The sequence below is a fragment of the Neopsephotus bourkii genome, unplaced genomic scaffold (assembly GCF_033783945.1).
Source record: "Neopsephotus bourkii isolate Nb327-2 ecotype Australia unplaced genomic scaffold, CSIRO-AGI_Nbou_v1 NB_1628, whole genome shotgun sequence".
Classification (NCBI taxonomy): domain Eukaryota; kingdom Metazoa; phylum Chordata; class Aves; order Psittaciformes; family Psittacidae; genus Neopsephotus; species Neopsephotus bourkii.
In genome coordinates, this window is record NW_026902103.1 from 1 (window position 1) to 13455 (window position 13455).

The 13455-nt window shown below is 40.7% G+C and overlaps 1 protein-coding gene across 1 annotated transcript; it reads right to left on the bottom strand.

Moving 5' to 3' along the window:
* Positions 1–11011: 11011 nt before the first annotated feature.
* On the bottom strand, positions 11012–11660 carry FGF10 (fibroblast growth factor 10). Its single transcript, XM_061373134.1, has one exon. The coding sequence runs from the start codon at positions 11423–11425 to the stop codon at positions 11012–11014; it is 414 nt and encodes a 137-aa protein (XP_061229118.1). The 5' UTR covers positions 11426–11660.
* Positions 11661–13455: the final 1795 nt, after the last annotated feature.

Genomic DNA, 13455 nt, shown 5'->3' on the forward strand with positions numbered 1-13455 from the left:
ATATGAGGTGGAGCTCATATGCTCAGATTTCTTTGACTGATAGGCCTACAGTAAAGAGAGTGAAATAACAATTATATTTTAAGTGTTTACTCATGGAGATAACATAGGTCCCTGAAACCTCTTAATATGCATATTCTTAAAGCAAAACAAATTTTGACATCGCTCATGATTATAATGTTCATATAGCACAATCAGTACGAGAACTCAGCTTGACAGGACAGATCCAATTTATGCCTAGACCCATGCTGTTTGGTTAGAAGCTGTTTTGTCATTAACTTTTGTATTATGCTATGCAACAGATTTGTTGAGTAATCTTGACAGAGTGCTTGCAAGAGAGGCTATAGAATACTCACACACACACACACACACACACACCCTCCCCCGGGAATCTTTAGTATTTTCTGGTCAAAGGACAAACATCTAAGTCTACTAGAGTTAAGAATTAAGCCTAATCTTTCCTGTTCTATAGAATGACAAAACTGCCCTTGCTATTCCTTATATCCAAATTTTTCTGTAAAAAGAGAATGATTACCGTCTGGGCAGGCTTCTTTTCCTGGCACTCATCACAGTGTTACTGGTGTGTTTCACAAATAATTTGCTTTCGTAACACCCTTGCTCTTGCAGGAAGTATTACTATCCTCATTTTGTAAGCAGCAAAAAGCCAGAGACAGTAGAGTCAAATACATTGAAAGATTTTGAGGTAAAACGGGTAACATACATAGGACCTGATATTCCATAATAGTACTTTATGGCACCCCCTATGTTCAAAGTTTAGTTCCCTCAAGCTATCCTTGTGCCAAATTTTCAGTCTTCTTCTCTCTCCCCTAAAGAAGATTCCTCCTCTGTGTTGCTTGATCACTGTGAGAAGCACAAGGAACTCAGAAGAGTCCCCCTGCTGCCTTTTTATGCAGAGGGTATCTTCACAGCACATGGTGAAGGATATGAGCCTTTAGTTTCCCACGTCCTACGTCATTATTCCAGCCCTTAAGCATTTCTGTCTTGTTTTGATAAAAATAAATAAAAATAAATTTAACTGTGTCATCTTTCTAGATCTTCCAGAATTTTTCAAAAGTTCACAAACTCTTCTACAAACTTGTGTTGGACTTTTTCTCTCCCAACCAGTTCAGTTGCAACCATAATACAGTAGCTGTTGTATGAGGTGTGTGCAGCTGAAATGCATTTCCTCATTCAAAGCAATGTATTTTATACACTGTATTTACTAATAGTGATCTTTCTGTCTTCCATACAGTGACCTAAAAATGTTATAGCAATGTCAGTAAGTTCAGTCTTATAGCTCTTAATACAGAGTTATCATCAGCTTTGAAGCAATTGGCAGTCACTGTTCTTGACTGGTTTATGCCATATGAGAAAAGGAAGTACCAAGGAATAACTAATTAATATATAGCTGTTAGATAATTTAACTACCATGGGATGTACAGACTGGGTTCCAATTACTACTCCTCAGGTTATTCATGTATGTGAAGCTATGAAGAAATGTCCATTATCTTTACATAGTACTTTGAAAAGAGGTTTTTGTTAGTATTGCCCCCCTCCCCCTGTCCTGCAGTATCTCCCACTGTATATTTTCAGTATGAAACATCACCATTGCCAGGATAAATAGAATTGCCAGTCTGGATAGAACTGACAGTCTGCATGATCTCAGTATTTCCCTCTATGCTCCTTAACCTAGGACTACCCACAAAGCAAAGCCTAAGGGAAGAAGCAAACCTGCTTGAATCAAATGTACTTTGGACCTCAGAAAAGGCATAATTTGCACCTTCCAGTGCTAACTTAGTAAATCTTGTTTTATCTGTTTAAGTGGTGTAAACTAGGCATTGCCCTAAAAAGTGAGTTATTGCTCATGTGCACTCATGGGTGCTTGGAAGCAGAGGTGATGCTGGTCTATGAATAAAGCAAATAGGAATGACAGCAAATTTTACTGTTGGTAATAATCAGCATACTTACATATGTGCCTTCACCCAGCATCTTTGCCTGTAAGAAGCTGAAACAGTTATAACTTCCATTTCTTACATGCTAGTCACTTTCTAAACTATTTTTGTCAGAACCTGGTGAAGTGATAATTTACAAAGTTCGGACGTCTGGTTAGAACACCCAGTGAAATTCAGCTCTTACTAATGTCCCTCTTCAGTTTACACACATTGGAGCCTTAGCCTAGCCCTCTAGCCAAATTGCCTGCTGCTGACCTAGCCACCTGGTGAGGGTACCACCAAAACCATGTATGTGCCTTCTACAGAAGGGGGTTATCTTTTCAGCACCTAACAAGCAGACTAACAAAAATTGGCCCCAGCTCGGTGCATGTGGTTAGCTCTAGACTCCTCCTTGCTGCATCGTCTCATACTATCATTAGTTTTGCAGTTATGGATCCTCAGTGAGCACACAGTTTCTGTACTCTAGACTCCTCCTGCTGCATCTTTTCATACTATCATTAGTTTTGCAGTTATGGATCCTCAGTGAGCACACAGTTTCTGTATTGCACTTATTAGCACTAGTGTTTTGAAAGGAAAAGTGTCCTGTCATCAGAATGTGGGCCACGTGCACCTCTCTGCTTCCCCAAAGACAGAGAAGGGCACAGTGAAGTCAGCTAAGGTTATAGTTCAGGGGGAGGTTTTCATTAGCCTCCACAAATACTAAGCAGAGACTAAGCAGGTACTTAATTTGGCTGGGAGAGGTACTTCCAGATGAATATGGTTTACATTTCTAATGTTTACGTCCAAGAAAACCACAGAGGCAAAATGTGTAACTGGGAAATCAACAGAACAAAGTCTGTTCTCAGTGTAAGTCAAAAGACTGTTTCACTGATCATCAGAAATTTTAGCATCTCCTGAAAGATCATAAAAATAAAGGCATCAAAACTGCAGTCTTATAAAATCACTTCATATTACAGTCATCCCATATTCTATTCTATTCTGTATATTCCCATTCTCACTGTAGTAAAAAACTTGTAACTATGTAACTACTTTAAATCTTAAACATAAGCTAACAAAATATGACTTGCTTGCTAACATATCAGTCACAAAAATACCTTAGTCCACTTGTAACCCTATTCCATCCTCAGAAGATTAAAACACCTAGGAGTTTAGAGTATCTTTCTGTCCTTCAGATATGTTTCTCATAACAAATATTGTTGATAGTACTGGCATAGTAAAATTTGAAAAAAATTGAAGAAAATTTGAAGAAAACCCAAACAAAATACCAACTTTTTCTTCAGTAACAATGGTTTGCCTGTGGCTCTTTCAAATAACATTGTATGTGAGGGCAAATTTGCCCATCTTTCTGCTTGCAAGTAGTCTGTACTGACTTTGACATTAAGAATTAAGTATATTATTAATCCTCTTGAAGAGGACAATGTGAAAAAGAGAATCCCAGAGCATGTACCTCATAGTATCTAGTATCTATAGTACTGTAGAAAGTACTACATATATCTATAGTATCTATCAGAGAAGACAATGAAATTGGCAGTGGGAAGATCTTATATTCCAATTCCAAGTACACACTTTTAGACAAATTCAACAGGCACCTTAATGGCTTCATAAGTTCAGTCTGTGAGCAAACCAATGATTCAGGGAGATGACATAGGACAATTCCACACCATCAAAAGTTCACCGCTGCCAAAATGGGTCAGTCACACTCGCCCTCTTCCCACTTCTCTCCCACTCACGACACATGCTACTCCTATTTCTTTCTTGTCATTCTTTCTAGTGTTGCCCTGGAACTTGTCACACTTCCCATCCCCTTGCTCTAATGCGGACATGATATAATTTATTTAAACCTAGCCTCCACTTAGCACCATAACTTAAATCCCAACTAAACAACATCCTGAATGCTTTGTCATTCCCTTCCCAGCTCCCACACACACTGCCTACAGATGCAGAGATGTGCATCAGGAGCCTGAGAGAAAACTTGTATTTTCTTTATTTTTATGCAATATTTGAACCTCTAATATCAGCGGCAGAAGAATGAAGAGCGACTGGACTCCTCAGAGCCCCCATTTTCACTTCTGCTCCCCATGTATGAAGAGGAGTCAGGATCTGCGAAAACCAACTAAGTTTTTGTCCTACGCATATGTTTTCCACCATAAAAGGAGTAGGCATCATATTGCTTTCCTAAATCAAGGTTTATGAAAGACCTGATCACTGGTTTTATACAAAATTTATGAACATTCATGTTTCTAGTGTCTGTAGACTTTTCCTCTTTTGCACAACACCAAAATTATTGAAGAGGGAACTGGGAAAATGAGTGAAATTTTTGTGTGAAGTTTCAACATTTCCTTTTTCTTGAAAGTCAGCCTTGGTGCGTGTGAAAATTCCTGTTTAACTGTAGAAGATATACACTACTGAAAGACTATTTAGAGGTAAATGTGAAAGGGGACAGGCTAATAATTCTTTAGGCTAACTATAAAATAGAATGCTTTACCGCTGACATTGTGAGTATATCAATCCAGTAATTGGATGCATGTGTTAGGACCAGTAAAAAGGCACTGTCCAGTTGTCCACCTTACATGGGAATCTACTTTGAGTGTATTCTTTGATTTACTGTTGCAATTAGAATGGAATGTTCAAAGTAAGAACACAAGTGACCTAATTTAAAAACAAAGAGTGCCTTTAAAGCCATTATTTAAAGTGTGACCTGGCTCACTTGTAAAAATTTCTTTCCCCTCCAACTTCCATTTGTTGCACTGTACTCATGAAGTAGCATAATCACTTTTAATAATCCACTCATCTAACAAATTCAGTTGTAATATCCATTCAGTGATTAAAGGTTAAACCACTTCCTCCTCACTCCTACCCTTGAAGATTTTAATTTTCTTCATGAACAGAGTTCTCCCACAATGACTTTTCAAAACTTCATGTAACAAACACTGTTTCCTATGTCCTTTTTACTGTATTGCATCTAACAGAACTGTTTTACAACAAACTGGCACCACAAACAGAAACAATACAGCTAGTGAAGGATATTTCTAGTTAACAGAACTAGTGTTTACAAGTCCCATTGACTACTTTCCCTTGTTAAAAGCATCTGAGCAATGAAAGGCTGAAACATATTAAAATATTGTATCAAAATAAGTTGTTGAAACACATGAAAGAGTTGTTTGGTAGGTACACACAGACTAACCATACCAACATACTTATCAACCAAAAAACCATATATGTGCTGACATTAACTAAGTGAATCCTTTATTTCTTAAGTAGCAATTTCATTTTTATAAGCCAAAGCAAACAAAGATTACTTTTCCATGCAATCTTATCTAGCTGATGGTGGTTGTAAATGCTGATAAACATTCAAACTATCTGCACTATTCAAAATGGCAAAGAAGTCATTAGATGATAAACCCAGAATAATAGGCTAAGGAGTCCAGTATCTTATGGCAACTGCAAGTAATGGTAACAAGTGTTCAAATTTTACAAATTGAAATTTCAACTCGGTGATATTTTACAGAAGGCAGCACTGGTTCAGAAAGCTCTTCAGGAAACTGGGAAAACAAAATGGGACATGAAGGGAGCACTGTAACAAATCCCAAGTCAACCAAATAATTTCTTTGCTTTGCTGACACTATTTCTACAGTCCCAAATATTAACCTTAAGAAGTACAATATTGTTAACAAACAGTATTTTTTTCCCTATTTAGAACCTTCCTTGTACAACCGTATTACTTGCTCAAAGTCAAGAATCCACCATGACAGGAGACACTCTATGTTCATACAGGTACCTGCTATTTTTAACTTAAGACTCATGGGTTAACAAGATTTGCTCATAGAATGGTTTTTCTTCTTCCACAATGAAAGACTCCGCAGAATAAATGAAAACTCCCCTATTGCAGGATCTGATCTGACTCCCATTTGAAATGTAAAAGCCCCTATTCACACACACAGCTCAAAGACATCTGAAAGTCATCTTAGAATGCCTTATTTCAAAATAGAGGATCTTATCCTATGAGTGAATGCATCCAAGATGTTTCAGAAGTGTAAGCACATTCTATAGTGCTCACTCAGCTAATGCCATCTTCAATGGCAGTTCCACCGAGCCACCTGAGAACCCTCCCATTAAAACAGCAACATGGCATCTATAAGCCTGCATGCCCCTTGATTTCTTTCTTCTGAGGTTTTAAGAACAAACTTCCAATTACCCCCATTTTTTCTTCTAAAAGTGGCTATAAGTTAGATTTATGAAGACAAAAAGACCTCTTACAACTGTGTGTTTTGAACAGATTTATGACAGGACTACAGTATCAGCATGGAGGGTCCACAAGGCAGGAATGCAGTAAGAGTAACATGAAAGTGTCATGTAGATGTTAAATAGCACAATTCTTTCCACGTTCATAAATCTTAGGTGTCTACGGTTGTATATTGCTGGTTATAAATTATGTAAGTGAGCTCTGCAGAAGAAAAAAAGAAAAAGCCTTAAAGTGAGAAATCATCTCCATGAGAACTTACACATTTTGTATTAAAGAATTTCCAATTACTTCACTAAAACAGTATTATTTCCTATTTAAAGTCTTTTGATTGCTTAAAAAGTAAACCAGATATCTGTGGAGAATAAAATAACAAAACATATATGCCTACTAATCAGTCTTCAGACACACAGGGAAAAGTTCTCACATTAATTTACAAACATGAGTTCATAAGGAGTTGATAAGCCCAAAAAGGTGGTTTCAAAAATGTTTAGTAGGAAAATAGCACATTTTACCAAGTATTCCAGTCTGGTTTGAGCTTTACAGCTGAGGTTAAGGTACCTAATAAGCTTTATGATTTCATTACACCTGAGGTATAGTAAAAAAAAATTAGTATCAAACTGAGTATACTTAATCAAAACACATTTAATGCTATTTTTATGTATATAACCACAAATATGACACAAACCTGTATTTATATGTCATGCATATAAACATGCACTTAAACTCTTGATAATCATGTCAGCATTTCTAGAAGACTGGTTGTTTACAATCTTTTGGGCTACACAACGGGGCTTAAAATTTTCTTGCTACTAGTCACTGAGTTGCTAATCTGATCCCACAATAACTAAAATAAAACCAAAGACTATTAGGGACTTCAGCAGATCCTAAAGCTATGTATAAAAGATAATTGCATACTCAGGGAAAAACCTGGAACAGGTTAGCTGGTGAGAAGTAGCTAATTATTTCATGCCAGCTCCCCCAGTAAACACTCTTACTCTGAAACTGTAGAGCCTTTGCACTGTTTGGGTTAATTCACTTTGGATGCCTAGAAGGCCGATTAATAGAATCTTGGTTGGTGTAAGATCTTTCAGCTTTCCTTGGTGTAAATTAGCTCACACAGCTGAGGCTCTAGCCCCTTCTTGTCCACCTTATTTGAGCGAGCAGTGGTGACACTAGACAGTGGCTGTACCGCCATCTACTGTAGGTTTTAAATAGCACTGCTTGGTCTACGCTCGCAGGAATCGCTGCACCAATCCTTCCCACTAATACCCAAGCTCAATGACACAGTCTCCGTTCCCTAAACGCTTACTTAAATAATGGCCTGATCCTGCAATCCTTGCTCAGGCAGGACTCCCCCCTACAGACTTCTGGTTGGCTGCTACTAATCAAGCACTGCATATTGCATTACTGTTCTTCAGCTACTAAGATCTGTTCTATAAATTAGAAATCTGTGCTTCATAGCACTATAAACAGTTGTCTTAAAAGTCAATTGAAAATAGTATAACGCTTGAAAATACATTCAGATTTTCCTGAACCAGCTTATCATATGTTCCAAGCCTGATGAATGCTATTCATTAAACCCAAATTTCCACTATCTTCAAGAAAGCTTTCTGTGAAACGCTTCAAGTGAAGTCAGGATCTGCACACATGCAGCTCTTTCTCAGTTTAATATATGGCTTAAGCTTCTCTTGGTCATCCCAGGCGTCAAGTTATACTGGAAACTTTTGTAATTGCTCTTTGGAGGTTTTTTGGTTTTGTTTTGTCCCCTCTCCACAACTACTTAAGTCACAAGAAAGTAGTACAGATCTCCTTATTCATGCATACAAACGACTGTCAAGAAGAGGGGCAAGAAACTTCACAGCTGTGGTGTTGAGGGATGAGGTAGTCCCAAGCTGAATTTTGAGGATAAAACTTGACATGTAAGGAACTATAAACCAAAACCTAAAAAGTGTCCTATCTAGTGACAGACACCCTCTAGTTATGCTAAATGCTGTTAAGTTCCCCCAGCCTCCTGACAAAGTACTCAGAAGCCACCTTTGTTCCCATTACCAGATAGGTAGAGAAAAGCTGATGGAATAGTCCCAAGCAATCAAGTTGGAAAACATCTGCCAGAGTAAACTTTAATTTAGCATACTCTACACAATATTTATAAAGAAAATCTATGAATGCTGCTTGAGCCATTTAAAAGCTGGAGACTAAATTCTGTTTTCTGAATGTTTATTCTGACTCTCCAACTGGTCTTCTTACTTGACAGTGCTTAACTGGCAGACAGCCATGAAAGCTGTTGTCTAATTACACAACATATAGTGATCTTACAGCCCTACAGATAAGCCTTTGCTGCAGCATAAATGGATTTTAAATGTTAGCATATGAGAAAATTAGCTTCCAAATGAGGATATTTCAAAGTCTTGTGTGTCAATAGCCACTATTACTTGTTTAAGAAAGCATAATTTGAAAGAGGAACTTAGAGATTAATGATTTTTAATCTTAAATGGGCTACAATTTAGTTGGCTGTGTGGCTAACTTTATGCATGGTGGAGTTCTAGTCATATCTAATTATGTATTTTAGACTATCTTAAAGATACGATATATTTGCGTGGATTCAGTCCAGCTGGGGGTTATGGTAGTGTTATGATGGCACAGCTACACATGAGGTTATGAAAAGCATAGCTTTTGTGAATCATCTGCAACATTTTGCTATAGAGACACCCTTGAAATAAAGGAACATTAAACATATTCTTAAATTGTCTCAGGCTAGGTACTTTTGCAGAATACACAATTTCACATTGCAGATTATAATGACTGCTAAGGAACATAAGTCAAACAGGTTTATCTTCTGCTAACAAGACCCTAATTGTTCTGTAGTAAAAGATGTTGTACTCTACATCTGACTCTGTGATTTAAGTGTGGTTAGCCAGTTACAAGTTTTAAGATGATGGGAGTTATTTCTTCACTGCACATAAATTTGAGGGACAGGATACAACTATGTATAACAAAGGCATTGTTTTGCTTTTATATGAAACAAATTACATTCTCCTCTCTTTCAGCAGATACTCTGCAGATGTGACAACAATGATGATATCACCAAGAATGACAGTTCTCTTTCTGATGTGCTGACTGAAGAACTAGGAAATGAGAATCACACCACACAGTTGCAGGGGCTGTTCTTGCATGCAGACTTAACAAATATAAAGATATATATGTGAATTTCAGTGTAGTTTACCTTTTCTTGGTAAGATCTTGCAGAAGCTCTTGCATGTGGGCAACTGAACAGCTCTGCTGGTTAAGTGGGACTGCTCAGAGCATTAGTTACTTCTCTGAGTACACTGTTGTCAGATTGGGCCCCTTACACAGAATGGCTTGATGCTCTCAGAGAAATTTTCAGAATCTCACTTTAGGGGAATTATGACATCCTCCTCCACAAACAAAAGTAATCTAAGAAATATGGTGCTAGGACCTCATTCCAAACAAATACAAAGTGAAGCCTTTCTCAAACCTCTGCTTTCCAAGAACTTGGCTTCCTATGAAATACCGACAGAGAGGTGGTAAGATGCAGCTGCTTTGGCACCTCAAGCTTGTACAAACATTAAATGCGTGATAAAGTATGAAGCTGCAAGGTGAAGCAAGTGAAGTAGTGACATGTGATACTGCAGCCTTCTCCTCCCTGTTTCTAAGCCTGTACATGTATTTAATAGAAATACAACTGAATTAACAGAAATGTCTATCACGCAGCATAGCAACCTGCTGAAGAACTCCATACTTTACACATTAGCTAACAAGAGATCTACTTAAGTTCCCAGATTTATCTGGATTTATATAAATCAACTCGAGAACCAAAACATTGTTCTCCACCAGTGAAGAGAGTCAAGAGAGTTTTCTCCAACAGTGGCATAACAGCATGCGCCTATAGTGGCATGCAGTCACAGGAGAGTTACAACACAATGTATTTTGGTTTACTACAGTTACTTCAGTTTGAGATTACACAGAAAGGAAAACTGAATAAAGGCTACATTTCTAGCACTGACAGTGAAAAACACATTACCAGAAGCCAGGTAGTACTGAAAACCTAGTTACTGCTACAGAAAACTTCAGCCACGGAAACAGCCATATGACTTTTGCTTTGAAATAATTTCTAAAAAAAAACCCCTAAAACCCACCCAAAACAAAAAAACCTCAAACAAAAAATTCCCAACCAGAAACCCATCCGACAATGAAACGCGTGTGAGGTCTATGGGAACGCCGCCTCACATGTTTACAATGGGGCAGCAGCGGTACGGCGGCGCTGCCGCCCGGGAGCGGCGGGGCGCACGCCAGGGACGCGGCAGGCACCGGCATCGTCGCACCGCGGGTGGCTGCGCGGCAGAGCACCGGCTGCCGAGCCCGCCGGGCACCCCCACAGCACACTCGGGGCAAAGACCTAACCCTGGGAGCAGCCGCTGCTCCTGGATGGAGAGAGGGCAGCGGGGGGATAGATCTGCTGCTGAGCGGGGAGAAGAGCGTGTGTGTGTGCGTGTGGGAACCCGATGCATTGTTTCAATACAGCGTTCTCGTCAAGACACTGGAATGACAGGGGATAATGATTTTCAGATTCGGGAGACAATGCCCCCACACACACACGCTCCGCGCCACATCCTTACAAATCTTTCTAATTTGCATTTCTGCCAGGCAAAGAAACAAACCGTGCTCGGTGAAGCCATTTGCAGAACAAATGTAACCGGAGAGATCTGCAGATACGGCCTGGCGAGGAGCGTTGTCCCTGAGGAGCCCACCCTCCGTTCACCCGCCGTGCCGTCACCTTCCCCTTCCCTTCCCTCCCCGGCTAGGGAGAGCGGGGCCGGGGCTTCCGCCGCCGGGCGCTCGGCTCGGGGGGCAGCGCACCGGCAGAGTCGTACTTACTGAAGGGGCAGTTCTCCTTCTTGGTGCCGCTGACCTTGCCGTTCTTCTCGATCTTGAGAAAGTACTTGTTGTAAGAGTAGAGCTTCCTCTTGCGCACATCTCCTTGGAGGTGATTGTAGCTCCGCACGTGTCTCCCCGCACTGGAAGGAGAGGAGAAGGACGAGGGGAAGGAGGAGGATGATGAAGAAGAAGAGTTGGTGGCCTCCGGGGACAGCATGTCCTGGCTGAGGTCATGGCAGGTGACAGGCACAGAAGACACCAAGAAGAGCAGCAGCAAGCAGCAACAAGGCAGGTGGGAAGAGGCTGAGGCACCATTTATCAGTATCCATTTGCACATTGTACTGAAACTCTGGGCGCTGGAAAATGTCTTATCAAATGAAACATACTGGAAGGGTAAAACCTGGTAAAAAGCAAGTGGCGAGCCGGTGGTTGCTGCTTCTGGTTAGATTCCTCTGAGCTCTGATCTGGCCTGAAGTAAGTGCACCAACATCCATAACTCAGGGGACAAATCGCCTCAGAAGTTGCTGCCTTTTAATCCTTCGAGTCCTCCCTCAGAAAAAAGAGCTGTTGGATTTTTTATTTTTTTTTTTTTGGGGGGGGGGGGTTGCTGTGGTTAATCCTCTTTCTTTTTTTCTCTTCCCTCTCCACCCCCCCACAAGCACACACACTCCCCAACCTGGTTGGAGACTTCCCAGTAGTTATTTTGTTCTCTTCCTCACTCCTTTCTTCACCATCTTAGATGCAGAAAGGTCTGAAAAATAGATGACACCAAAGTGAATAACAATAACAACAACAACAAAAATGAGAGGAAAGGGGTGCCAGGAGGGATTTTTCACTCGTACCCCTTACAAACGCACTCACACTCTGTGGCTTTGCACCTTCTTCTGATCCCCACCCTCTCTCGCCTTTTGCAAATCCCAAACCAGCTGCACGACACGTCCTTTCTCACTGACAAACCCAGAGCAGGGATTGCCTTTGTTTTGCTTTGAATTCTTCAGAACAGTATTAAAAAATAATAATAAAAAAATTAAATCTGGGGGGGGAGGAACCCCCAACTTGTTCCCCCCTCTTCCCGTTCTTCCCCCTCCCGCCCCCCGCCTTGGGTTGTAAACAGGTTGGAAGTTGTAGCCTAAATGTCAGCGATTACAAGTCAGAGGTGGGATGTGCCTCTGGTGGTCAACCCTTATTTGCAGGGGGTCAAGCAGCAGTGGGACATCTGAAACCCGTTTGCAGCTGGAGCGAGCGGTGCCTGCTGCGGAGGCAGCCCCGGGAGCTGCCCTCGTTTCCTCTCGCGCTGCAGCGGCAGCCGCCACCGCTGCCTTCGGCTCGCTGCTAATTGCTCCTAAAGCGTCCTTCTCCTCGGAGCGCCGGCCACCAGCATGGTTTAGAGACTCATGCTTTACTAATTTCCCTGTCCTCCAGGCTGAACCAATCCCCTCCAGAGAAACTTCCCTCCTCCTCCACCCGTTCTCTCCCCCCTCCCCCCCCCCCCCGAAAATAGAAACTTGTTTCCTAGCGGAGGATTTTATTTTATTTTTTTGGCAGTGAAGTGATTGAGAAAGCCACCTGGAGCTTGTTGCCTGCTAGATCTCCCCCTCCCCCCGCCGGAGGAGGGGTTGGGTGGAGAGGTTGGAAAGAAGTGTATACTACAGGCAGACCCTGGAAAAGCAGATTATATGCTGGTCAGAGAGAGTAAAAAGGGAATAGGCATAATTAGCTCCTTTTCCCTCTTTGCCAGCTTCCATGGAGGTCTTTCTCCCTCCTATAATGAATCACTGATTTCTCGCTTCCGTTGCTGAAATAAAAAGTTCACACTTTAGCCTGCTCTTCCTTTTAAGCCTCTCAAGATTTATTGTGTCTCTTTCCCCACCCTCACCCTCCTTGTCTCAAAAGAAATCAAGGCCCTAAGTGACCATTTTCTAATTGCTAACATGAGTCATTTACTGAATCATGCATCTGACTTCAAAGCAAAAGGGGCTTTATTGGGATTGCAAAGGTTTCCCCATAAAATCTGTCTGAATATTTTTGCTGTCATTTTTTTTTTTAACTAACACAGTCTCCTTTGCCAGAAAGAAACAAATTTTCCATTTTCAAGGCTATTTTAAAACGATTTTTCAAGCTATTATTTTGCTGGAGGGGCACATGTTGTTTTTCCCTTTGATTCCATCTTTCTTAATGGATTTGTCATTTCACATACTGAATGTTATGACAGATTCGTATTTCTAGCCTGTCACTGAACTGTCAACTTTCCCAGTAAATAACAGGCATCTTCCATATGATCTTTTCACACCAGAATAAGGGATCAGGGACTGACAGGATATGGGCAGCATGCAAAACAGTAGATTTTAGTTCAGTATTTAGTGTTGT